The 25805-nt window shown below is 59.1% G+C and overlaps 2 protein-coding genes across 6 annotated transcripts; both read left to right on the forward strand.

Moving 5' to 3' along the window:
- Position 1: 1 nt before the first annotated feature.
- Positions 2-8404, forward strand: LOC102968306 (testis specific 10 interacting protein). 4 transcript variants are annotated; one of them, XM_042959297.1, is made up of 8 exons: positions 2-174; positions 1152-1285; positions 1390-2069; positions 2249-2396; positions 4423-4593; positions 7114-7213; positions 7415-7539; positions 8255-8404. In XM_042959297.1, the coding sequence occupies exons 1-8, from the start codon at positions 28-30 to the stop codon at positions 8361-8363; spliced, it is 1614 nt and encodes a 537-aa protein (XP_042815231.1). In that variant the 5' UTR covers positions 2-27; the 3' UTR covers positions 8364-8404. The 4 variants fall into 4 exon arrangements, with proteins under 4 accessions (XP_042815231.1, XP_042815232.1, XP_042815233.1 ...); XM_042959298.1 differs by having other exon boundaries at positions 4426-4593; XM_042959299.1 differs by lacking the exon at positions 8255-8404 and having other exon boundaries at positions 7114-7286; positions 7415-7505.
- Positions 8405-9604: 1200 nt separating this feature from the next.
- Positions 9605-25581, forward strand: SART1 (spliceosome associated factor 1, recruiter of U4/U6.U5 tri-snRNP). 2 transcript variants are annotated; one of them, XM_042958621.1, is made up of 20 exons: positions 9605-9971; positions 10724-10781; positions 11152-11207; positions 11786-11912; positions 12035-12140; positions 12390-12467; positions 12591-12690; positions 12782-12924; positions 13014-13220; positions 13922-14046; positions 14128-14261; positions 14378-14511; positions 23045-23218; positions 23391-23501; positions 23795-23882; positions 24180-24270; positions 24382-24517; positions 25051-25140; positions 25249-25370; positions 25497-25581. In XM_042958621.1, exons 1-20 carry the CDS (start codon positions 9659-9661, stop codon positions 25513-25515), a joined length of 2412 nt encoding a protein of 803 aa, XP_042814555.1. In that variant the 5' UTR covers positions 9605-9658; the 3' UTR covers positions 25516-25581. The 2 variants fall into 2 exon arrangements, with proteins under 2 accessions (XP_042814555.1, XP_042814556.1); XM_042958622.1 differs by having other exon boundaries at positions 13017-13220.
- The last annotated feature ends 224 nt before the right edge of the window (positions 25582-25805 follow it).

Raw genomic sequence — 25805 nt, forward strand, 5'->3', positions numbered from 1 at the left:
TCCAAGGCTGGCAGATGGGGGTGGGGGATGGGGCAGGACACCAACATGCGAAACACCCACCAACAGCTGATCAGGACTACTTCGGGGAGACCAGGGCGGGACACGCGGCTCCAGGCTCCAGTGACGACCACAGGGCTGCTCAAGTTTCTGTCGGACATCCCCCAGGCTGAGCGGGTGAGGGAGGCCCTGTGGGAGGACTTCCAACTGCCTGGAGGCAGGCTGGCTGCCTGGGGTCCACCTAGGCCAGGGCTGAGGGAGGCCCTGGAGAAGCCATGAGATTGAGCTGAGGCCCAGGTGAGAGACGGGGGGTGGGGGTGGGTGGGAAGGGGACAGGGACCCTAGGGAGGCCGAAGTCGTCCAGGGCGAAGATGAGGAAGACACCCAGAGATGACTCCCAGCCTTCTGGTGGAGTGATTTGGGGAACACTGCGGGAGGAGGAGGGTTTTGGGAAAGATCATGAGTTTCCTCCACCTTGACTCAGCAAGTCCGGGACCCCATGGGGCCATTCAGAAGAGCTGCCCCGGGGCCCAGAGGCAGCACTGCACGTGCTGACAGATCTGGGCTCTGGGGACAGACTCAACATGATCAGGTCCTGGCTCCGCTTACCCGCTGGGTGACCTAAGTCAAGTGATTTCCCCTCTCTGAGGCTGAGTGTTCTCATCTGCAGGATTGGGGTAATAGTGGAATACAGGGTCCTCGGGAAGGTTAAATGAGTTACTGAGAGAAAATCCTGAGCAGCTGGCAGGTACTCAGTGAGGAGCAGTGGTTGCTATTTAAATACTAAACACTGAGATGGTGATCAGTCGGTTATACTGGTAACAAGAGTCCAGGGGGGTGCCTGGGTGGCTCCGTCGTTTAAGCATCCAACTTCGGCTCAGGTCATGATCTCGTGGTTCGTGGGTTCGAGCCCCACGTCAGGCTCTGTGCTGACGGCTCGGTGCCTGAAGCCTGCTTCGGATTCTGTGTGTCTCATTCTCTTTCTGCCCCTCCCCCACTCGCAGTCTGTTTCTTTCTCTCTCAAAAATAGACATTAAAAAAAAAAAGTCCAGGGGGCCACTTGGGGTGCACAGAAGAGGGAGATCCTCTGAGGGAGGTGTGAGGTGGTCCAGGAGCCTGCTTGGAGCTGGGCCTCCTCTCCTGTCTTCACTCAGGGGAGGCTTGGGAGCGGTGATGGTGTAATTCAGGGCCAGCAGCCCAGGTCTCGGAGTGCTGGGCAGACGGCAAAGAAGGACCGGAGACCCAAGGTCCGGAACAAGAAAGGGCATAGCCCTGCTGAGGCTGAAGAGTAAGCAGCTGTGCGACCGGCCGGGTGGGATGTTGGGTGTCAGGCCCCATGGGGGGGCCGGCATCCTGACCTTGACCCCTGCTCCCTGTCCTTTCCTTCCTCAGTCTCATCCCTTCTGCTCCTCGGAAACCCTCCTTTCCCTTCCAGTGGGCCTGGGAGAGCTTCCTCACTGATGGTCGGGCCCTGCTTCAGCCTGGCCACCAAGCCCCGCCCTTGCCCCGAGCCGTCACCCAGCACAAGGCCAGGCTCAAGTCCACAGCCACCCTCCCAGATGCCCACGGCTTCTGCTGGAAGACAGAGGTGCCAGACCTGGAGAGGAGCCAGCGGCTCAGGGCCTGGGACGGCATCCCTACCCCTTCTGGCAAAGGGGGGAGCCAGGAACTGGAGGCCCCCAGTGAGTGTGACCTCCAGCCACCTGGGAAGAGGTCAGGCTCAGGATCAGAGTCTGAGGAGGGCGCTGAGCCGGAAGCCCTGGGTGCTGAGGAGGTCGAGAGGGGTATGAGCCCTGGAGAAGTGTCCCAGCTCCTCAAGAGGGGGTCGTTCTGGGAAGAGGAGCGTTTTGCAGGGGTAACAGAGGAAGCTGAGGAGGGGGAGCACAGGGCCCCCCATAGAAGGAGGGCTGGTTCGCAGAGAAAGGGGCAGAACTCTGGCAAGGAGGCCTTGGATGAGGGTGACCTACAGCGCAAGGCGAGCAGCTCCAACCTTCGAGGGCCGCAGACGAGGAAGTCAAGGGCCAAGGAGCTGGAGAAGCTGCAGAGGCAGTTACAGCAAGAGTTGGACTGCGGTGAGTGTGGACTTCAACGTTTGGGTCCCCCAGGAAACTACACAGCGGGGAGACAGGTTGGGGAGCCAGCACCCTGGGCCAGGAGTTCAGACAGGGCTGTGCTGTGCTCCACATACTGGGCAGGATCACCCGATGGGCTGGGAGGGGGGCTACTCTCTAACTTGTCCCGTTGTGGACAGGCCCTGAAAAGCAGCCCCGGAAGGCTTTGCGGGCTGCTGTGCAGGCCTCCAACCGGAGTGGGAAGACCTATGCCTTGGGAGATGAAGAGACTTTCCAGTTTACCAACTTTCCTAACCGTACCTTCCACAAACGACAGGAGGCCACCAGGTAAGGTGGAAGAAAAAGGAGGATGGGAAGAAAGGACAGGAAGTAGAGAAGGAGCCAGTTCTCTAGAGACGTTGAATCATTCATCATCTCACTCATTCCTTCATTTATCCATTCTCCAATCTTCTGATCATCCAATCTTCTATGGATCTATCCACCCACCCACCTGTCCTCCCTCCCATCCATCCATCCACCCACCCATCCACCCACTCATCCTCTCTCCCATCCATCCATCCATCCATCCATCCATCCATCCACCCCCCACCCGTCCTCCCTCCCATCCATCCCACCCATCCATCCATCTCTGTCTTCTTGGCCAGCTATCTATCGATACAAGCTACTTTTCATTCATTTCCCATCTTCTATCCATCAATTAATCTATTAACTAAGTGATTAATGCAACATATATTGAGTATCTACTCATGGGTCCTCAGGATGTAAAGATAAAAAGACTTGGTCCTAGCCCTAAGAAGCTCAAGGTCTGTTGGAAAAGGAGACGGATGGGCAAGACAGCAATGAGGGCAGTAGAGTTAGACAATCGCTATACTTGGGGCTTAAACAAAAGACAATGGGAACAGAGGGGGAAAGCCTGGAAAGGGGGCACCGTTGCATTGTCTAGGTGAGGGATGATAAGGGCATAAACCAGGTGGTCATGTGAATGGAGACAGGGGGGATCCACTTAAGAGATATTTGGGGGCTGGCTCAGCAGGTCTTGGTGACTGGTTAGAAGTGGCAGGTGAGAATCTACTCAGCACTCTAATGGCACCCTCCAATTCTTACTGTCATCCCCTGCTTGCTTCCCATGCTTCCCAGTTTGCTTAGGACAAAGCCCAGATTTCTTGGTAAGGAGCCTCCTGTCTCCCATGCCAGCCAGTCAGAGTGCTAGAATGCCCCATGCTCTCCCTCCCTTCTCTACCGGGACTGCCCCTCTTCCTCATTCACCTAGGTAACTCGGAGGCATCTTTCAACTTCCAAGTCAGGCGCCCTCTAGGAAGCTCTCCCCTGTGCTTGCCTCCACCATAGCTTTTGCCACGCGGCATTGCATTGGGGTCCCGGGGTACCTGTCTATCCCCGTGTACAGAGCTCCCTGAGGACAGGTACCAGATCTTATTGATCATGGCCTCTCTGGTGCCCCTACACAGGACCTGGCACCAGCTGGTGCTCAATAAATACGTGCTGAGTGAGTGACCGCATCTTCCCTTTTATTAGTCCAACCATGATTGAATTATGCATGAAGTCACCAACACTGAGTTTCTAGTTAGGTTAAGAACTGTCCTAGGTGCTGGGGAGACACTGGTGGTGAAGAGGAGAGATAAGGAACCCTGCTCTCATGAGGCTTACATTCTCCTTGGGAAGAAGGATAATTAATAAAGAAATGAACAAGATGTATAGCTAGAGGCAGAAGGGGTGGTCAGGGACTCTCCTTCTCTCTCACTTTTGAACAAGGACCCAACTGACAAGAAGGAACTGGCCATAAGAGCTAGGGGAAGAATGTTCCACATGGATCTCGATGTTGTCTATTCAACCGTCCACACCATTCATCCATCCGGTCATCCACCCATTGATCCCATCACCAATTTGTTTCCGTTTCCCATCCATTCATCTATCTGTCTGTCCCTCAAACCCAAAGGCATTAACCTAGTTCCTGCCAGAGATGGGGGTCAGAGAGAACCAGAGCTGGCCCCTGCCCTCAAGGAGAGCTGCTCTGCAAGGGGAGGTTAGCCATACACGCGGGGTCACAGGTGCACCAAGCCCCACAGGGCTGAGGATGTCCACCGTTGGGGCATACAGCTGGCTGGAGCGGGACGAGGCCTCCAGGAAGAGTAGCGAAAGGCCCCGAGGCGGGCCAGATGCGGCCCTCATCACGGCACACTTCCAAGACGAACGCCATTCCCCGGGCCTTTGGCTCTCTGGGCTCCTGCGATCCCTCCCTCAGGCCCCCACACCCCTCTGCCTGCTCCTGGTGTCCATGAGACTGCTGCTCCCCCCAGACTTCTCCCAGCTTCTTCTTTCCCTCCCCCCTCCCAAGAAGCCTGTTGCAGGCCTGGGAGCGGCAGCAGCAGGAGGAGTTGCAGCGGGCCGAGCTGCGGAGGGCCCGGGAGCAGCGGGTACAGCAGCAGGTGGCTCGCTGCCTGGCGGCCTATGCGCCCGGAGGGAGCCGGGGGCCGGGCGCCACCCAGCGCAAGCTAGAGGAGCTGAGGTAGGAAGCCTGGCGCCGGGGAGGGGCTGGTGGGGAGAGGGCAGGGGGAGGCAGCGCGAGAGATGTCAGCTGTCAGACGAAGGACAGAGGAGATGCAGACCTCCCCTCCCCTCAGGGCTGAGTCTCCACAACCATCTTCCAGGCCACTTGGCCGCGCTTTACCCATGAAGACACTGAGGCACTGGCGGAGGACGAGCTGAGGCGAGGTCACCGGCTAACAAGACCGATCCCCGCAGCTGGCAAAAGTTCACGGTTAAAATGTTCTGCCCGCATTCCCACTCGTTCTGATCTTTTCCGATTTCAAAAGCCAGGGATGCTTCTTGCAAAAAAACTCCGACATTACCGGAATAGTTAACATGGCACGTAAAGCGAGCCTGGGATCTCACTCCTGGGGACAACCGTTCTTTGCCATCAGGTGAAGAGTCATCTGTTTCACTCTCTCCCTATATTTTCACGCTTAAAAAGAAACGGGCAAATGTGTATTTAAAAGTTTTTTAGACTCATAACAGGACCATGAAGCGGGCATTAGCATCAGAACGATAATTCGACAGAGGAGGAAACTGAGCTCAGAGAGCTTAAATAATTGGCCAAAGGTCACAAGTGAGCTGCGAAGCTAGGATTCCAACGTGGGCAGCCATTGAGTCGCGCTGCTACGTGGTCCCAGAGTGCTCGGATACCCAATCTGCAGATAAACGGCGCCAGGATGGTCCCCCCAAAGCCCTACCTAGTGAAACAGACATCACAAATAAATATGGCCACCAGGGCCGTTGACATTGAGCACCTACTGGGTGCACCTGGCAGCAGGGCAGATCTTTCCACAACTCATCTCCTTTCATCCTGGGAGAAGGGCTAGGTCAAGGTTGAGTGGAGTGCTGCGGAGAGACCCGAAGGTCTCTGTCCTGCAGCGACCCACCAAGGATTCAGTGGGGTTCTGATCACGTACTCTTTGAGGCTCAGTCTTCTCATCCCCAGTTTCGAAGATGAGGAAACCAGGACTCTAAGAAGTCAAGGGTGTTTTAAAGGAATCCTTGGCCAGTGATGGAGGAGATGCCTTCTCCACGCCAGACCTCAAGTTCATTGTTTTTTAAATAAGGCAGGAAGCCTAAAGTTCAGAACTCCAAGGGACGGATGTCAGTGAGAGGAGTGTTTCCCACACACCTTTTATTTTCTACTTGAGAGCAGATATATACCACGGGCTCTCTCAGCCCTTATAGCCCGTGAAGTTTGCTCTCTCCGAGCCGCAAAGACTCTGCCCTGCGCAGGAGACGCTGGCTCAACTAAGGTCACCCGGTGGTAGGGAGGCTATGTGGCTTCCTTTCCTTCCCAGATGCTGGACAGGGCTGACATCCACTCACAGGCTTCCTTTCTGCCTGGGGCTCCAAGATGTGGACTTCCTCTCCATTCTAACGAACAGCCTCAAGAATCAAGCAGGAAAAACATGCAAGACCTCACAGGCGACACAGAGACCAAACGCAAGCTGGCGCTCCCCACCCCCGCCTTCTGTAGCTGCTGAAATGACCTCTTGAATGCCGAAGACTCCATCTTGCAATAACTCCTGTTCCTGGCCAAGGGTTTTCAAATTCATCTCTTCTTCTCGAATGGAGGAAGCTTCCTTCCCTGGCACATAGCCAAAGATCCTGGCCGGCACATTTGCTAGAGGTCCCGAATGGGTCCTGGGGTCTTGTCTGCTTCTCCCCTCCCGTCCTGTGTGTGGGTGCTGCCACCAGTTCCCGAGACCTCTCCTGCGTGCTTCGCAGGATTCCTGGTCTCGGGTGTTAGTACAGCCAGGGGGCCCCTCCTCCTGCCAGGATACCCGGCTTGAAGAGCAGACACATTTCAGACAAGTGCACAGACTGGGTTTTTGTAAGTGGATTTGTGCTTCCCCAGTGCAATCCTGATATTTTCGGGATGCAGTCTGTCATCTGCAACATATTTCTTTTGTTCCTCCCTCCCATTTTCCAAGCCGCGTGCTTATAAAAACCACAGAGAATGGCGGCAAGCTTGTGTAATCCCTGCCATAGCACAGAGGAAACTGAACCCAGAGCCCAGACTGGGGCCTTGCCCAAAGCCACAGCCAACAGCCACCGCTTCTTCCTCACAGGTGCAGGGTGAAGGGGCGCAGAGGTGTAAACGCAGGGAGGGGAGAGGCCCTGCAAGCTGATGCCCAGTTGCTCCGAAGCCGGAGCTGGTCCCTCCGCCTGGGGGTGGCTGGGATGCTAGATGAGCTCCCGGCTGCGCAGCCTGCAGACTTGGGCTCGGGGCTCGGTCTCTCACTTCCCAGCTGTGCGACCTTGGACAAGTCCCTCAACCCCCCTGGGCCTCCGGCTCATCATGGGTAAAATGGAGCAAATAATTTCCACCCCACTGACCTCAGGAGGAACCCGGGGCGAGGCTGGGAATGAAATGGCTTTGCAAGGTAAGGGCGGGGAGGACGTCACGTCCCTAGCGAGGAGGAGTGGACTCAGGACTGGGGACGGGTGGTGCTCGCGGCTGGCTGCCCACAGGTCCGTCTCCCTGCAGGCGCCAGGAGCGACAGCGCTTTGCTCAGTACCAGGCAGAGCTGCAGGGCATTCAGCACAGGGTGCAGGCCCGGCCCTACCTGTTCCAGCAGGCCATGCAGGTGAGGCCTAGCCCCTGGACGAGCATCAGCCTCCCCGAGAGCAGCGCTTCTCATTGGCTGAGTGCGTAGGGATGTAAGTGAGAGTGGGCCCCCTTAGACGGGACCCCGGGGCCACCGCCCATCCGGAAGCCCTGGGACCTTCACACGTGGCAACACCCGTCCCCGGCAGCCTGCAGAGCAGGAACGCTTCTCTTTCTTCAGGCCAATGCCCGGCTCACGGTGACCCGGCGCTTCTCCCAGGTGCTGTCAGCACTGGGACTGGATGAGGACCAGCTACTGGCTGAAGCAGGAAAGGGGAACCCAGAGGGCGCCTCCGGGAAACCCAGGTGAGGCCGTCTGGCTAGCCAAGGAACTGGCTCTGCCCAGCTACAGGGAGAAGGGAAGTGGGGGGGGGGGCACCGCCAGTACTCTGGGCCCTACAGGGTCTCCCCTAGCTGTGGCCCTGCCCATCTCCAGCCTGGGCTGGACCATCTGGGAAGAAGCTGAGAAAACTCACCAGCAGCCACGTTGATCCGCCCTGGATCTAAGTCCTGGTGGCCCAACCCCTCGGCCTGAAGGACACTGCCTAGCTCTAGCAGTCAATCGGTCCTTCCCTAGGCCCTGTCCCCCAGGTCACCCGAGGAAGGCAGGACCGGGGTGATGCTCTCCAGATCCCAGTAAAGAAACTAAGGACCTGAGGGGCAGGGTCCTGTCCAAAGACACAGGAGCAAATAAGCTGCAGAGCCGGGCTGGGAATCTGTGGCCAAATGAGTGGCCACACACCAAGACCCCATTGTGGGGTGGGGCCCCACAAGTCACCCCCTGTATACTGTCCCTTGTGCTTTAGAACAAGGTGATGCACAGCAGGGATTATGAGGCCCATGCATAAGGACACTGAGGCTTCAGGAGGGGAAATCACTCGCTCGGGGTCTCACAGCACAGGAGCCAGATTTGAACCCACATGTCAATAATGGCCTTTCCCCTCCTACAGCCCAGGTCTCCTTGGGCATGGGGGTGGGGAGCTAGAAACCCATGGTCTCTACCTATGTCTTCACCTTTAAGGAGCCACAGGTCAATGGGGGTAAGGATGGAGCACTCTTCTGAAAGCCCCCCAAAGGCAGAACCCACTGGAAGCCAGCCCAACAGGCACTCCACTCCAAGCCCAGACTGAGCCCAGCTCCTAAGATAATGATTAAAGGCTTTATGGAAACACACTGTGTAATTTCTGGTGGCGCTGGGAAGAGGCTGCAGGTTGGGAGTGGGAGGTGGCAAGTGGGTAGGCAGCAGGCTTAGCTTGTCCCATCACCCAGGAGCTCTGGCTGCCGGAGCTGCTCCCGCCCAGCACACACAGCCCTGCCTCTGCTCCCGAGTGGGTCGTCGCATGGGGCAACCGCTGCGGCTCCTCCACCCCCACTTCCGTCTAGGCTGGGTCTTAGGAACTCGAGTGAATGGGATCTGGCTTTTGAGAACTCCTGGTGCGTGTGTGGGGTGGGGGTGGGGGTGGGGGTGGGGGGTAGGGGTTGGACCTTTAATGGGGTACATCACACCATAACAGGCCAGACGGAGCAACTGTGGGGTGGGAGTGTGAGGAGGGATTATGTGAATTGAGCCTTTTTTTAAAAGTTTATTTATTGAGAGAGAGAGGACATGCGCGAGCAGGGTAGCGGCAGAGAGAGAATCCCAAGCAGGCTCTGCACTGCCAGCGCAGGAACTCAGGAACCTTGAGATCATGACCGCAGCCGAAGCCAAGGGTCGGAGACCCAGACGCTCAACCGACTGAGCCACCCAGGCGCCCCAATTGGGCTTTTAACTTAATGTCAAGTGAGACGCCCTCCAAGGTGGGGGGGGGGCTCACATACACAGATGTGCCGAAATTCTACACTCAGTTTTAGGGGGTCCCAGAGTACAGGTTAAAAAGCCCAATCCAAGGCTCGAGAGAAGGCGGCGTCTGCTGACCACACTGGTTGCAGGGACTTGGAGGCTGGACTGTGGAGCCACGGGTGTCAGGAGACCATGCTGCGCTGTCCGACACCCGATGGAGCCAGGACCCTGGGGAGTCCACTAGGAGGACGCCCAAGGAGCGCCGGGCGCCGTCCACAGCAAGTCCGTGAGACACGCAGCGTCCGGTGCCGGGCGGGCGCTTCCAGCTCCCAGGTGGCTGGCGTAGAGCGCTTCCAGCGGAGAGACCCGTAACCAGTACATCCGGTCGACGCCATCCCCGGAGCGCATGCGCAGTCAGGCTACCAGCTTAAAGACCGCCACCCCCACCGACGCGGCCGCTCTGGCGCCGCTGGGCTCCGATCCCGGCCTTCCCATGAACCTCTGGGGCAGGCTCCGGCGCGAACGACGGAAGCGGCCGCTCTTGGTTTCCGGCAACACGACTGCGGCTGCCGGGCGACCCGGAAGTGTTCCCATTTTGCATCGTCGGGCCTCGGCGGCGGCCGGGCTCGGGGCGGACGTGCCACCATGGGGTCGTCGAAGAAGCATCGCGGGGAGAAGGAGGCGGCCGGGACGACGGCGGCGGCCAGCACCGGAGGCGCCACCGAGCAGCCGCCGCGGCACCGGGAGCACAAAAAACACAAGCACCGGAGCGGCGGCGGCGGCAGTAGCGGCGGCGAACGACGGAAGCGGAGCCGGGAGCGTGGGGGCGAGCGCGGGAGCGGGCGGCGCGGGGCCGAGGCCGAGGCCCGCAGCGGCGCGCACGGGCGGGAGCGCAGCCAGGCAGAGCCCTCCGAGCGGCGCGTGAAGCGGGAGAAGCGCGATGAGGGCTACGAGGCCGGTGAGGGGCGTGGCCTGTGGGGGCGGGGCGTACCCGGGGCCCCGGAGCGGGAGGGCCTGGGTGTGTGCAGGCCGAGTACTCTGGGCCTGGGCACCCCCAGGCTGTCTTCGTCGGCACTCATTAAAGGGTCTTCTGTGGTTATTTGGGGTTGAGGGTTGTCTCCCTCCACTGCGCTCCGCGAGGGCAGAGATTTTGTTTTCCTTGCAATTGGCACGTCCCAGGCCCTCAGTAAACGTGTTGAGTGAACGGATGAATGAAGTAGTCCCAGCGTGTGTAGAGGCAGGAAGAAATCTGGTATTGAGCAGATCGTGCAGGGCCCATCGCAGGGATAAGAAACGGGTCTGAACGCAAAGGACCCTGTAGAAATTTGAGCTTTGTCTTGAGGGTGGTCGGGAGCCGTAGATTTGAGCCGAGGAGTGAGTTGATCATGTTGTTAGTGTCACCGCATTGAGAACTGGCTCAAGAGTAGTCAAGAGTGGAGGCCACGTGAGGGCTGATAGTGGTCTGCACCGAGGCAGTAGGAGGATGGAGAGACCCGAAACAGATCGAAATCGTGTTTTGCGGAAGGAATTTAAGACATCTTAGCACTTGGATGAGGGTGGGAAGAGGAAGGAAATGAAGATGACTCCTTGAATTTTGGTTGGAGCAGCTAGGTGGGTGGTTGTGTCGTCTCCTGAAATGGAGGAGTTTGGAAGAGGCCCTCATCTTTGGGCCTGTGTTCGGCACCTGAGCCAGGCTTCTTCTTCTTCTAGCCGCCGGCTCCAAAACGAGCTCAGGAGATGCCTCGTCACTCAGCATCGAGGAGACCAAGTAAGTTCTGTCTCCCATATGTTTCTGCTTTTATTTTCTGGGACAGCTTCTTGGGGGTGGCCTTCCCCACACTAAAGCATTCTCATTGAAATCAGAAGTGCCGTATGACCATCCGAGTTACAGAAGAGGACACTAAGATCTGAGAGGAAGGATGGCCCGCTGGTTAAGGGGCAGGCCAGGCCTGGTGCCTGTGTTCCCCATATTGGAGGCCAGTGTCCTTCCCAATGTCCTAGGCTGCCTGGGTCAGGTCCTGTTTTGGGGACCCTCGTGATCTCTCCGTCTCATCCTGTTTTCACCCCGTCTGTCCTGAAATGTCTTTCGTGCACCTGTTTCGTTGACGGCTCCTAACAGTTGTATCTCTTGCCCTCAGTAAACTCCGGGCAAAGTTGGGGCTGAAACCCTTGGAGGTCAACGCTGTCAAGAAGGGTGAGTGTGGGGCTGAGGATGGGGGTGAGGGAGGGCATTTTGGTGGAAGAAAAGGACCATCTGAAGGGTCTCTGAGGAGGGTGGGGTTATGGCACAGGTTCAGCCTCATTTAGTGGCGCTGTCCGTGTGTGTGTGTGTGTGTGTGTATGTATGTGTGTACATAGTTGCCAATAGACATGAGGCTTCTCCCTACAGTGGTCATGGGGGTTTGGGAATCAGTTTATTCTTTAAGTTCAAATGGCTAGCACCACGTGCTAGCCTTGTGCCGTGAGGCAGCATTAACCAGGCTGAGACACATGCGTAGCTGCTACAAACTGACCTGAGCTGTGCACGTGTCAGGTGTGTTTGTCTTTTAAAGCATGACTTGGGGGGCTTGTAAGGCGTGGAGGGTCCCATCATGCTGTGCGGGGTGACACGGAAGTGTGGGGATGTAGTGGGAGGAGGCAGGTGAAGGGTTCGATCCCCCCTCTCCTGGCCCCTTCTGGCCCCCTGAGCTGGAAGGGGGCAGGGTGAGTGGCTCCCTCCTCTCCCCACCAGCCACGGGCAGGCATAGCCTCACGTCTGGGCCCCCCTTCCAGAGGCGGGCACCAAGGAGGAGCCCGTGGCAGCCGATGTCATCAATCCCATGGCCTTGAGACAGCGAGAGGAGCTACGGGAGAAGCTGGCAGCCGCCAAAGAAAAGCGCCTCCTGAACCAGAAGCTGGGGTGAGGGGGTCCCTGCCGGGGTGGACAAGGGAAGGACCTGAGGAGGCTGCCAGGGAGCTCTTGAGTCAGGTGGGGGGAGCAGGAAAGGGGTTCTCCAGAAGGCCACTTTCTTTCCTCTTCAGGAAGATAAAGACACTGGGGGAGGATGACCCGTGGCTGGACGACACCGCGGCCTGGATTGAGCGGAGCCGGCAGCTTCAGAAGGAGAAGGACTTGGCGGAGAAGAGGGTGAGCGCCCGGGGAAGCTGGGGGCGGTCACTCAGGGCCTCTGGCAGCCCGACCGGCTGGTGAGGCAGGAGGCTTGTTCTTGGGAGGTGACCGGGCTCAGAGAGGTAGGAGGCCCACGGTCAGTGCTGTCTGCTCTGGATTCCCTGCAATGGCCTGCTCTTTCTGCACCCCCGCCTGGTGGAGTCCCACGTGTCTTCCAGTGACGCCGAATGGCGTGAGGTCATAGGTCACCCCCCTCCCATCCCATAGGCCAGACTGCTGGAGGAGATGGACCAAGAGTTTGGTGTCAGCACTCTGGTGGAGGAGGAGTTTGGGCAGAGGCGGCAGGTGAGGCTGCTGCAGCGGCCGAGGGCAGGGAGGGGTGGACGCACCACCGTCCTTAGTGCTGGGGTCCCAGGGCTCGGGGAGTCCGGTCCCCTGACTTGTCCGGACGTTCCCTCTGCCTCGTAGGACCTGTACAGCGCCCGGGACCTCCAGGGCCTCACCGTGGAGCACGCTATCGATTCCTTCCGAGAGGGGGAGACCGTGATCCTCACCCTCAAGGACAAAGGTGGGTTGAGCTCAGGTGCTCTGGTCGGGGACGTAGGCACTGCTGAGTTGAGGGCAGCTGTGAGCGGCTGCTGCTCCTGCCCTGTCCGCAGGCGTGCTGCAGGAGGAGGAGGATGTCCTGGTGAACGTGAACCTAGTAGATAAGGAGCGGGCAGAGAAAAACGTGGAGCTGCGGAAGAAGAAGCCCGACTACCTGCCGTATGCGGAGGATGAGAGCGTGGACGGCTTGGCCCAGGCAGGCCGGGCGGCACGGGGCTGTGAGATGGGGGCTCTGGGGCTTTTCGGGAACAGGCTGGATCCCGACCTGTCCCCCTTGCCCTGCAGCAGAAACCCCGCTCCATCCTGTCCAAGTACGACGAGGAGCTCGAGGGCGAGCGGCCGCGCTCCTTCCGCTTGGAGCAGGGCGGCACGGCTGACGGCGTGCGGGAACGGGAGCTGGAGGAGATCCGGGCCAAGCTGCGGCTACAGGCTCAGTCCCTGAGCACGGTCGGGCCCCGGCTCGCCTCCGAGTACCTCACACCCGAGGAGATGGTGAGCCCCGAGCCCTCCAGCCACGGCTTGTGATGGGGTGGGGCTTCCTCCCCCTCCTCCCGGGTCCTGTGCGGCCAGATGAGCTGCGGGGGATCGAGTGTGAGGGTCTTGGCCCTCATGGGTGAGCAGGGAGGTGTTGCAGGGAGCCAGTGGCTGTCAACAGAACGGGGACCGTCGAGACAGACGGTCCTGAGTTCGCGTTCAGGTTCTGCCGTCCAGCCAGCTCGTGCTTTGGGGGAGTCATTTAACCGTGAGGCCGAGGCTCCCCGTTTGGAATGGGAATGGCAGGAGCCCCCGTCTTGAGGGCCATTGCGAGGGTTAGTGACAGCGTGGGTGAGTGTAAGTTTACCTTCTGTGTGGAGTTTGTGTCTGGGAGGATCGTGAACGCAGAGGTAGACGCCGGGCTCGGTGAACTGCTTGGCCACGTGATTAAGAGCAGGACCCCCTGAGCCCCGAAAACAAGATTCGCAATCCCGGCTGTCCCTCTCAGCGGGGCAACCTGAGGCAAGGAACGTAGACTCTCTGTCCTCAGGTTTCGTCATCACAGGTGGGATGAAGTCCCACCTCCCTCACGTGTCGTCTGTGCGCGGGAAGCGCTTGGGACAGAGGCTGGTACGGAGGAGCACCAAGGAAGTGTTCGTTCTCGGGGGCCCGTGGCCGCCCGCCTTCCCCGTCTCAGGCGTCGCCTCTCCTCCCCTTAGGTGACCTTTAAAAAGACCAAACGGAGGGTGAAGAAGATCCGCAAGAAAGAGAAGGAGGTGGTCGTGCGGGCCGATGACTTATTGCCTCTCGGGGACCAGACTCAAGACGGGGACTTTGGTTCCAGGTGCGCTTGCAAAGAGGGGTGCGGGGTGGGGGCTGGCCTGGCCCGGGGGCCCGTGCTCACCCGAGAGGCCTCTCCCCCCAGATTGCGGGGCCGGGGTCGGCGCCGAGTGCCTGAGGCGGACGAGGAGGCCCCGGAGGAGGAGGAGAAGGAGCCGGCGCCTCAGCCCTCGCAGTCGGATGACACCCGCGTGGAGAACATGGACATCAGCGATGAGGGTGAGGCGCCCTGCCGGCCGGGGGCTGCTGGGGTGGGGGGGGTGGTCAGGGGCGGGGCCGAGCACCCTGGGGCGAGGGGATGATTCGAGCAGAGGCCTCCCGTGTTTCCCCGCCAGAGGAGGCAGGAGGCGCGCAGGCCGGGTCCCCAGAGGCGCTGGAGGAGGACGAGGCGGAGCTGGAGCTGCAGAAGCAGCTGGAAAAGGGGCGCCGCCTGCGGCAGCTGCAACAGCTGCGGGACAGCGGCGAGAAGGTAGGGGGCCCTGGGGCTGGGCGGGAGCGGGTGGGTGTTGGCCTCTCCGGGGCCGGGGTCTCCGGGGACGGGTGTGCCGCGGCGCCCGGTCCCCGTGAGCGCGGCACCTGCACTCCGGCCAGGATCGTCTTTTTTGTTTAGCATCACGTCGTTAGCAGATCCCTAGGTTTGAGCGGCGTTTTTGCCCTAAGGTGGCGTAGGGTTGGGGCCTCCCCCGCCTCCCTCCCTTCTGTGGTCGGGTGTTGCGTGCCTGCCGTGAGTAAGGCATCGTCCCGAGGGCCGGGGAGTCATAGGTGAGCGGGACCGCGGGGGGCCCTGTGCTCACGGAGCTGCGTTTCTAGCTGGGGGTGGAGGCCGGCACGCGTGCACGAACACACTCTGGTGGTGCCTCGAGCCGGGCAGACCGAACCCAGGAAGACGGAGCCGACGGCTGGGCGGCTGGCGTCTTGCATCAGCTGTCTGGGGGAGATCTCGCAGGGGGCGGCATCTGAGCTGAGACTTCTTAACACCAGGGGCCAGCCTCGCAGGGATTGGCCTAGGACTCTTGAGGACCCGGTGGTGTGAGCTGAGCGGAGGGGCCGGCGGTCCGTATGGCCTCGGTCATTGCTGACCCTCAGCGGGCACTAGCGTGTCTCGCCACCGCTCGGGTGCCCTGTCGACTCACTTAGGCAAGTTGCCCAGGGTTCCGTGACTGGTACGTGGGTTTGAACAGCCTGACTCCAAAGTCTGCGCTTTTAATCCTACCCCTCCCACTTCTGGAGGGAGAGAGAGAGAGAGAGAGAGGCCGGGACGGGGAGCCCTGCGTGCCCAGCCGGTGGGGCACAGCAGTGGGAGCTCCTGCGGGGGGATCCAAGAAGCAGCAGCCCCTGAGGTCGAGGAGAGCCGCGGGCGGGAGTGGGGCTCACAGAAGCCAAGAAGGACTTTCGAGGAGGGACAGGCGGGTCAGGTGCGGCACAGTGTGTCAACAAGACTGAGGAGACACGGAAGCGAGGGCGGCAACTTGGGGCAGTTGGTGGACCGCACGAACACTGGAGCGCAGGGGCTCAGGCGCTCGGCCGTTGCAGCGGGGCATGGCTGCGACCCAGTAAAACTTTATTTGTGGCAGCAGGTGGTGGCCGGTCCTTTGTCCACCGCTGCCCTAAAGAGAGTCAGAGAAATGGGCAGTAGCTGAAGGGGGCGTGATGGAGAGTAGGGTTTTTTTTTTTTTTTTTTTGTAGTTAATGGTTAATAGCGTTAATATTTACAGATCGGATCTAAGAATCGTAGAGTTTGTGGCTGGAAGGACTGCGCAGAGGTCACGTGGCCCGATGGTTCTCAGCCTGGGCTGAGCCCGAGTCACCTGGGGGTGTTTGTAAACATGCCTGGGCCGCACCCCGCAGCAGTTAGGTGCAGGGCAGTTGAAAGAGTATCATAATGAACTTAATTTTAAATTACTTTTAATGTTTATTTATCTTTGAGAGAGAGAGAACGGGGGAGGGGCAGAGAGAGAGGGCGACAGAATTTGAAGCAGGCTCTAGGCTCTGTGCTGTCAGCACAGAGCCCGACGTGGGGCTCAAACTTGCGAACCACGGGATCGTGACCTGAGCTGAAGTTGGACGCTTAACCAAGACTGGGCCCCCCAGGCGCCCCCATGATGAGCTTTTTTATACGTCCTCTTAATTCAGTATTTTTAAACATTTAGTCACAGTGCTCTCGCCTCGCTTTCTCTTTTCCGTTTTTTCTGAATCCCTGAAAGTAAGTTGCGGACTCTGTGACTCTTTCCCCCGAGGCACTTCAGCAGGCGTCTCTAAAAATAAGGACATTGCCCTACGTAGCTGTGTTCCCTTAAAAATCCCATACGGTACTTGCTGAACCCCAGGCTCAGGGGACCCCACCTTCCCCGGAGGAAAAATCCCATAAATCCTCTGATAGCAGTCCATGACAAAACTTCCCAGTTATGCCCCCAACGCCTTTTGGGTTTGAACCAATGTCTAATCCAGTTTTAAATTCTCAGAAGGTTTTCTTAAGTGACGGCGATTCACGAGTGTGCTCGCTGCCGATCCAAGGGAGCCAGAGAAGTGAAGAGAAGGGAGGAGCTGTTTTCAGGAGCAAACCCTTAAGGAGCAAGGCAGGGGTGGGGCCTGGAGTGCTGGTCGGGGTGGCCTTTGAGTGGAGCCAGGTCACGTCGTGGTTTGTCTCGGGGAGGGCAGGAGCGGGCACAGCAGGTGCAGGTGGCTGGTGGGGGGCAGAAGTTAAGGGAGCCCCGTCTGGTTGTCTGTTTTCCAGCGAGGAGGTGGAGGGTGGGGGTGGACGCGGGGTCTTGGGGAGGTGGGGCGCTGTGTGGGAGCCCGGAGTCGGGTACGGGGCGAAAAGCAGGTCTGCTGGGCAGATGAGCGGAGACTGCGCGTTTGCAACAAGGGGTCGCGAGTCGGAAGTGGGTCTGCGCGTTTAAGGGTTTCTGCAGCCCGTCCGGTGCTCCGTGTTGTCAGCCAAGTAGGTGACGTCTGGGATGAATCCGGGTTGGGTGTGTCGAGGGGAGAGACAAGGTAAAGTGTTTGCAGAGGAGGGACCCCGCTGACGCACAGAATGCACGCTGGGTGCTACGGACGCGCCAGGAGGGGCGACGGGTGGGAGGACGGGACTGGAGTCCTGGTGAGGTGGGGGAGTTACTGGATTGAGGTTTACAGGGTAAGTGAGCCGGGAAGATGGGAGGCAGCCAATGGAGAGGAGACGGGGTGGGGCTGTGGATGTCGGTGATGACAAGCCAGGGCCGGGAGGACGAGCCCTGGCGGGGGAGGGGAGGGGAGGAGAGGCTGGGGAAACGGGCGTTAGCGGTCAGGAGTCAGCAAACCTCTGGGGTAGTGGTTGGATGGGTCCTTTGGAGGCAGAGGTCCCCGAGAGTGCAGACGAGAGTAGGGGCAGAGGGAAGGCAGGAGGCTGGGTGCCGGAATCCACAGTGAAAGTGAGGAGGTCGGGAGGTGATGGGAGCCCGGGAGCAGCAGGCGCCCCCCGCGTGCCAGGGCCTGCGCCCCCCAGGACGTCGGGAATGAGGCGGAGCTGCTCTCGGCGCCTTCACAGAGTTCACGGTGCCGCGGGATGTTAGCGTCATTCCGCGGCGAGTAACTTGCCAAGCGCCCAGCGTCCGGCAGGGAACACGGCAGCTGAAAGCACAGGAGTGTGTGTCCTCGTGAAACTTGGGTTCTGGTGAGAGGAGACGAGAGAGGGCAGAACGACATCCGGCGGTGAGAACCGCCGTGAGGAGAGGAGAGAGAGGAGAAGGCGAGGCGGTGGGGAGATCAGGAGTGAAGGAGCGCTCCCGTTTTCAGTCGGCTGGTCAGGGGGGGCCTCCCCGAGGAGGTGACGGTTGAAACGAGATGAAGTGAGCCTCAGCGGCATCCTAGGGCACGGTTCCGAGGTGAGGGAGCACCCGGTACCCGAGGCGCTGAGGCAGGAGCGACTGGGCCCGCTCGGGAAGTTGGGTGAGGCCCGTGTGGCCTGGGCCACGGGGAGAGCGGCAGGGAGGGGGGTGGGCAGAGGCCACGTCAGGCGGGGGCTTGCTCTCGCGGTAGGTTTAGCCAGTGCGGTTCTGTCGGGGGAAGACCAGGTGGGATGGTGGCCCGCCGGGGACCGTGGAGACCAGGAGGAGCCGCCGTGTGTGGAGTGCATCTTGAGGGTGGCATTGACGGTGTTGGCTGACGGACCGACTGCGTGCGAGATCGCGAGCGGGTGTGAGAGGTTAAGGACGACCCCTAGGAACCTTGACTTGAACAGCCGGCCGTCGACTGAGTTAAGGAGCAGGGAGGGCTGTTCCTGAGATGGGAAGGGCTAGGGGAGGACGGGTTTGGGGGAGACGACCCAAGGGTTCGGTTTTGGCCGTGTTTGAGGTGCCTTTTTATTAGACGCGTTGGACACCGAACGGGCAGTTGGATGCAAGAACTTGAACGTCAAGGGAGAGGCTGAGGCTGGAGGCATAGATGCAGAAGTCAGTAAGTATGTAGACGCGAGTCAAAAGCCACAGGAGTGGGTAGAGTCCCCAGGACGGTGAGTGTGGATAAAGGAGGGGAGCCCGAGGGGGAGAGCGCGCGAGGAAGACCGGGAGGACGGGGTGTTGTCCTGGAAGCCACGTGCCGAGAGGTTCTTGACAGGAGGCATCTGTGACAAATGCTATGGAGAATCAGGGTATCCGGGATGAGCGCTGACCTCTGGATTGGGCAGCACGGAGGTCATCCGTGCTGTTGCCCAAGGTGGCCTCGGTGGGAGATGCGGGCAGATCAGGCAGGCTGTAGTGAGGTTGGTGATACGAGATTACCAGAGGAAAGCCGGTCGTGTTTCTGTACCCCAGCGAGAGAGAGAAGATATGTTAAAAAAAAAGATACTGTTTATGAAGGCGTTACAGGTGGTGAAGTAATACGGGCAAGCAATAGACAGCTTGCTAAACAGATGTTTTTTATCTTTTCTAAACGGGTAACAGATAAGGAAGACAGCAACAAAATAAAAAGGAGTAAATGATGCGTAACATTTGGAGGGGAGGGGCGCCTGGGGGGCTCAGTCGGTCAAGTGTCCCGACTTCGGCTCAGGTCACGATCTCGCGATCCATGAGTTCGAGCCCCGCGTCGGGCTCTGGGCTGACGGCTCAGAGCCTGGATCCTGCTTCGGATTCTGTGTCTCCCTCTCTCTCTGCCCCTCCCCCGCTTGCACTCCCGTCTCCCTCAAAAATAAACATTAGAAAAAAAAAAGATCTGTACGGGGAAGATCCTAGTCTGTTTTCAAAAGACATTAAAGAAGACAGGTACACTGTTGTTTTAGGCAGCTAGAGCTGCCCTGACAAAATGCCACAGACAAGGTAGTTTAAGCAACGGAAATTTATTTCTCAAAGTCCTGGAGTCTGAAATTTCGGGAGGGCGTTCAGGAGTTTTGGCTGCTCCTGAGGCTTGTCGGTGGCCGTCTTCTCACCGTGGCCTCTCGTGGCTTTTTCCCTGTGTGCCTGTATCCTTGGGGTGTCGTTCTCTCTCCACAAGGATACCAACCTGCTGGATTAGGGCCTCACCCTTATGACCTCTGACCATGACCATCTCCTTAAAGGCCCTGTCTCCAAACACAGTCATACTGGGGGTAGGGTTTCAACATAGGAATTTGGGGGGGACGCAGCACAGTCCGTAACAGCTGCGTTAACGGATAGGACATTTCAGAACAAAGTTCAGGAAATTATGTTTGTGACTTTGTAGCAGAGAAAAATTTTTTTCCTTTTTTTAATTGCATTAAAATACATAGAACATAAAATTTGCCACTTGGGCCTTAATATATATACATTTTAGAGAGAGAGTGCGCGGGGGAGAGGGGCAGCGGGAGAGAGAGCATCCCAAGCAGGCTCCACTCGGCACCGAGCCCGACGTGGGGCTTCATCCCACGACCCTGGGATGGTGACCCAAGTCAAAATTGAGAGTCGGACGCTCAACTGACTGAGCCACCCAGACGCCCCTTAACCATTTTTAAATGTTCAGTTCAGTGATGTTAAATCCCTTCACGTGGTTGTGCAGCCAGCCGTGTCCTTCATCTATCCCTAGAACTCTTCCTGTCTTGGAACCCTGAAACTCCGTTCCCATTAAACACTCTCATCTCTCCGCCCCAGGCGGCCACGCCCTACTTCCTGTCCCTGTGATTTTGACCTCCTCTAGGGACCTCCTGTGGGGGGTGGGGGGGCATCACAGGTTTTTGGGGTTTTTTGGCTTTTTGTTTTTTTGTGATTGGATGATTTTAGAAGAAAGATTTTTTAAACGATAAAAATGTAGAGTGTAAACCATGAGGGGAGGAAAAAAACCCCTAATATTTACTTAGAAATTAAGAACCGGTAGTTATTTGAAAAAGGTGTCACGAGGAGTACGAGATGGGCCCGGAGAAGATCTCTGCCCACGTGCACGTAACCGTCCCAGAAGGGTTGGTGTCGAGAATATCCGGACAACAAACACGGGCAAAACGGGGAAACAGGCAGAAGACCCCAGCAGGCAGTTCACGGAAGCGGAAGGGGAAATAGCCAGTAGGACACCCAGGGGGGCCCAGCTTCGTTCGTGGTCAAGGGAAGGCGAGCCACGAGGACGTCGATCGGGTCCCGCCCGCACCGTCTGGCAGAAATGTCCGAGTCTGACGGGGTCAAGTGTCAGGGTTTGGAGCGGCCAGAATCCTCACACGCACTTGCCCGCGCGCTCCGGGGCCCGGGCGTCACGTCGCCGGTCGCCGCGTCCTGTGTGGAAAGACAGAAGGGCCGTCCGCGGCGCCAGGTGCCTGGGTTAAGTACGTTCACATCGTGGAACGCGATTCTGTAGCGAAAAGCTAACGAAGTACAGCCGTTCGTGTCAGGATGAATCTTAAAACGTATTAAAAAAAAAAAAAAGCAAATCACGGAGGAATCTACAGCACGGTTCAGATTGTGTGATTTTTTTTTTTTTTTTTTTTTTTTAAATTTTTTTTTTCAGCGTTTTTTATTTTATTTTTGGGACAGAGAGGGACAGAGCATGAACGGGGGAGGGGCAGAGAGAGAGGGAGACACAGAATCGGAAACAGGCTCCAGGCTCCGAGCCATCAGCCCAGAGCCTGACGCGGGGCTCGAACTCACGGACCGCGAGATCGTGACCCGGCTGAAGTCGGACGCTTAACCGACTGCGCCACCCAGGCGCCCCAGATTGTGTGATGTTTTAAAAACGTGCAGCTGGGGGCACCTGGGTGGCTCAGTAGGTTGAGGGTCCGACATCGGCTCAGGCCACGATCTTGTAGTTCGCGAGTTCGAGCCCCACTCGGGCTTGCTGCTGTCAGCACAGAGCCTGCTTCGGAACCTCTGTCCCCCTCTTGCTGCCCCTCCCCCGCTTGTGCTTTCTCAAAAATAAAGCATTAAAAAAAAAATACACAACCAGGGCACCTAGGTGGCTCAGTCGTTAGGCATCTGACTTCGCCTCAGGTCACGATCTCACGGTTCGTGAGTTCGAGTCCCATATCGGGTGAGCTTAAGCCCTGCTTCGGGTAAAACATGAGCCCCCCACTTAGGTAAAACACAAGCCCTGCTTCAGGTGAGCCCCGCTTCTCTTTCTGTCTCTCTCTCTGCCCCTTGCTCACTTGCGCCCTCTGTCTCTGTCTCTCTCTCTCTCAAAAAAAAAAAAAAACAAACAAAAAAAAAACACCACACAACCAGGGGCGCCTGGGTGGCTCAGTCAGTTGTGTCTGACTTTGATTTTGGCTCGGATCACGATCTCACACCATGAGATCAAGCCCTGTGTCAGGCTCTGTGCTGGCCACATGGAGCCTGCTTGGGATTCTCTGTCTCCCTCTCTCTATGCCCTCCTCCTACTATGCGCTCTTTCTCTCTCAGAATAAACTTAAAAAAAAAAAAAAGTACAACAAAATAATACTCTGTTTGTGGATGGGTCTTTGTGTGGTAAAACCGTAAAGAAAAGCTAGTGAGGGGCGCCTGGGTGGCTCAGTTGGTTAAGCGTCCGACTTCGGCTCAGGTCATGATCTTGTGGTTTATGAGTTGGAGCCCCCCATTGGACTCTGCACTAATAGAGCCTGCTTGGGATTCTCTCTCTTTCTCTCTCTTTCTCTCTCTCTGCCCCTGTCCTGGTAGCCCTCTCCATCTCTCTCCCTCTTTCTCAAAATAAGTAAATAAACTTTATTAAAAAAGGAGAGTAAAGCCAGTGAATTATGAGCCCAAAAAGGGGGAGGAGACAGTCAGGCTTGAAAGGATATTAATGATATATCTGCGAGTGGGCCATGGGTGCCTGGGTGTGTGTTTAGTTATTACTATTTTTAAACATGCACGTGCCAGGACCCTTTTATGTTTATGGTGATATTCGTTAAAAAAAAATAAACGTAGTAAGACAGGATGGAAGGAAGGGGTGTGGAAGTGGATGTGGTGACTGGAAACTTCTCTGAGGAGCTTGCTGTCGGGGCAGAGCACGAAAGTGAGGGGTGGAAGGAGGGGAGATCCTAGACGGTCCTGGGTGCTTATGGGAGTGCTGCGTGGAGGGGACCGGAGGGTGGCATCGGGAACGGAGTTGTGAGGGGCCTTGGGGCCATGCTGGGCCAGAGGGTGGCCTGAGGGAGGAGCGAGGCAGGCGGTGCGGGGGGGGGGGGTTGGGGGGGGCGGGGGGTGCCAGAAGTGTATGGGAGTTCCACAGGCGTCTCCCTACCCTGTGGGCTCAGGGAAGGGTTCTGGAAGAGGTGTTTGAAACTGGAGTTTGTGGGGTGAAGGGTGGGTGGCGGTGGAGTGGCCGAGAGGCCCTGGGTGCCCCGGTCCCAGAGGAAGACGTGAGGCTGTGGGGCTTTGGAGAACGGCCGTGTGGAATTCTGGATGTTAATTTAAAGGGCAGAAGGGAGCCATCGACGGCTTTGCGGCAGAGGAGTGACCTAGCGAGATGGGTGTAGGTGCAGAGTGGGGGAGCGGACGGGGAGCCAGGGAGGAAGCAGAGACCAGCCAGGTCCGCTGTGGACATAGGAGCGGCCTCTGGGTCTCGACGACACCTCCCCAGAAACTTCTGGGTTTGCCCACAGCTGCTCCCTCCCCCAGGTGGTGGAGATTGTGAAGAAGCTGGAAGCCCGCCAGCGGGGCTGGGAGGAAGACGAGGACCCCGAGCGGAAGGGGGCCATCGTGTTCAACGCCACGTCGGAGTTCTGCCGCACGCTGGGGGAGATCCCCACCTACGGGCTGGCGGGCAACAGGGAGGAGCAGGAAGAGCTCATGGTGGGTCCTCGGGCGGCCTGCCCCTGCCCCCTGCTCCCCTCGGCTCCGGCTTGGGCCCCCCCCACTCTGGTCAGGTCCCCGGTAATGAGCCTCGGGGCCCCGGTGGGTTAGGAGGCTGGGGGCGGGGAGGGGCTGGGGCTCCCTGGGCTGACCCTGGCCTCCTGACCCCCAGGACTTTGAACGAGACGAGGAACGCTCGGCCAACGGCGGCTCTGAGTCCGACGGGGAGGAGAACATCGGCTGGAGCACCGTCAACCTGGACGAGGAGAAGCAGCAGCAGGATGTGAGGGGCGCGGAGCGAGGCGGGGGGTGGGGGGCGAGGAGCAGGGGCCCACGGCGCAGCGGGGTTGGGGGCCGGGGGACCTGGAGCAGTGGCCCGTTGTCTCAGAGCCCCGCCGTCCCCCTCTGCGATGGGGCCTGTGATGCTCACAGGGTCGTGGTGAGGATTCAGCGAGGCGTCTGGCGTGGGGCCGGTCACCGGAAGGACCGCGGTTGTGTGCGGTGGGGGGGAGGGTGAGGGGTGAGAAGAGTCCGCGCGGCCCGCTCACCACCTTCGTCCCGTGTGCCGCCCCCCAGTTCTCTGCCTCCTCCACCACCATCCTGGACGAGGAGCCCATCGTGAATAGAGGGCTGGCAGCTGCCCTGCTGCTGTGTCAGAACAAAGGTGAGGGCTGTGAGCCCTGCGGGGGCGGCAGGGTGAGCCACTCCCCGGGCCCTGCGAGCTGCCCCCCTGCCCCCAGGTCTGGGGCGGTCATAGCGGCATCTGGCCTTTCTGCGCCGTGTCACCCCATTTTTGACGGCTTTGCCCATCCCCCCCCCCCACAAAGCCACCACTCGCTCCTGAAGTCTTGGCATCTCTGGGGAGAACCGGGGCAGTGGAAGTGGTCAGGCCGTGGCCTTGAGAGACCCTGGCTTGAGGACCCGGCGGGCCTCCTGGAGTCTGACCACCGCCTCTCCCCAGGGCTGCTGGAGACCACGGTGCAGAAGGTGGCCCGGGTGAAGGCGCCCAACAAGTCTCTGCCGTCGGCCGTGTACTGCATCGAAGACAAGATGTGAGTGGGACGGTTGGGCAGCGGGTCACGGGGGTGTCACCGGCCGGAGGCTGTGGGGAACTCAGGCGGGGTGGGCGGTGCTGGCCCTGAGGCCCCCCGTCTCTCACCCAGGGCCATCGACGACAAGTACAGCCGGCGGGAGGAGTACCGAGGCTTTACCCAGGACTTCAAGGAGAAGGACGGCTACAAACCCGACGTTAAGATTGAGTATGTGGACGAGACGGGCCGGAAACTCACGCCCAAGGAGGTGAGCAGGGCTGTGGGCGACTGAGTCACGGAGAGGTGGGGCCCCTGCCCTTCCCGGAGGAGGCAGAGCTGCACCGCGGGGTCTTGGCTGGAGTGCTGGTGAAGTGTCAGAGCCCCTGTGCCTCAGTTTCCATCTCTGGGGGGCACAGCAGGCTCCATCATGGGCCCGTTGCCGGCCTGCCCCCTCGTGGCTTGACCTACCCTGGGGGCCGCCTTTCTGGTGGCTGGTGTCCTGCCCCGCCCCACTGGCGCTCTTCCCCACGTGCTCCCAGCCCAGCCTCGGGGTGCACCGTCAGTCTGGACGGCCCACCCAGCCCCAGCCCCTGGCCGGCTCAGCCTCCGCACGCAGGTCTCACCGAGGATCCTCAGTGTCCCTGTCGCGGCACCTCCGGCCCCCGAGTCCGTCTCTGTGACTCTGCGGAGCCCCTGGGGGGCGCCAGGTCGCTGCCTTCCTCCCGGCCCCGTCCCGACCACCCCTCCCCTGCCCTCTGGGGCACAGGCGGCTCTCACACGGTTCCTGCCCCGTGTCCCCAGGCTTTCCGGCAGCTGTCCCACCGCTTCCACGGGAAAGGCTCAGGCAAGATGAAGACTGAGCGGCGGATGAAGAAGCTGGACGAGGAGGCGGTGGGTGGCCCGTGGGGACGTGGGGTGGCTTCGGCACCTGCCGGTGCTGGGGTGGTGGGTGTTCTGGGGCCCACTCCTGCCCTGTGCTGACTGGCCCCTGTCCTGCAGCTCCTGAAGAAGATGAGCTCCAGCGACACGCCCCTGGGCACAGTGGCTTTGCTCCAGGAGAAGCAAAAGGCCCAGAAGACCCCGTATATCGTGCTCAGTGGCAGCGGCAAGAGCATGAACGCGTGAGTGGGGAAGCACGGCGGGCAGGGCCGGGGCGGGGGCGGGGGCGGGGGCCGTGGCAGGGGCCACCCGACCAGGTGGGAAGGCCCAAGCCGGTGTCCAGCCTCATGCTTCTCTTCTCTCCGCAGGAACACCATCACCAAGTGAATCCGATCTCCCTTCCGATCCCCTCCCCGACTTTAATATTAAATAAAGTTCCCTCCTTATTTTTTCCTCCTGCGTCATGGTGCAGATTCCAGGGTTAGACCTGGGAGGAGGGGCAGGCAGTGCTGGGCGGGGCATCCGCTGCCCTCAGGCCGGCTCTGGTTGCTGTGTGACCTCAGGACGTCCCCGAATCTCTCTGAGCCTTAGTTCTGCCATTTGTACAATCAAAGCACCTCTGCTTCATAGACTGTCTTGTGAGGATGAAATGAGTTCATCCATCCATCCATCCATCC

The sequence above is a fragment of the Panthera tigris genome, chromosome D1 (assembly GCF_018350195.1).
Source record: "Panthera tigris isolate Pti1 chromosome D1, P.tigris_Pti1_mat1.1, whole genome shotgun sequence".
Lineage (NCBI taxonomy): Eukaryota > Metazoa > Chordata > Mammalia > Carnivora > Felidae > Panthera > Panthera tigris.

Bases quoted from the DNA above. Each gene is read 5' to 3' on its own strand.
- LOC102968306 (XM_042959297.1), top strand. From the start codon at position 28: ATGGGGCAGGACACCAACATGCGAAACACCCACCAACAGCTGATCAGG. The intron at 2,070-2,248 runs GTGAGTGTGGAC...CGTTGTGGACAG, and splicing joins ACAGCAAGAGTTGGACTGCG to GCCCTGAAAAGCAGCCCCGG. The intron at 7,214-7,414 runs GTGAGGCCTAGC...CTCTTTCTTCAG, and splicing joins TGTTCCAGCAGGCCATGCAG to GCCAATGCCCGGCTCACGGT.
- SART1 (XM_042958621.1), top strand. From the start codon at position 9,659: ATGGGGTCGTCGAAGAAGCATCGCGGGGAGAAGGAGGCGGCCGGGACG. The intron at 11,208-11,785 runs GTGAGTGTGGGG...CCCCCCTTCCAG, and splicing joins GGTCAACGCTGTCAAGAAGG to AGGCGGGCACCAAGGAGGAG. The intron at 25,141-25,248 runs GTGGGTGGCCCG...CCTGTCCTGCAG, and splicing joins AGAAGCTGGACGAGGAGGCG to CTCCTGAAGAAGATGAGCTC.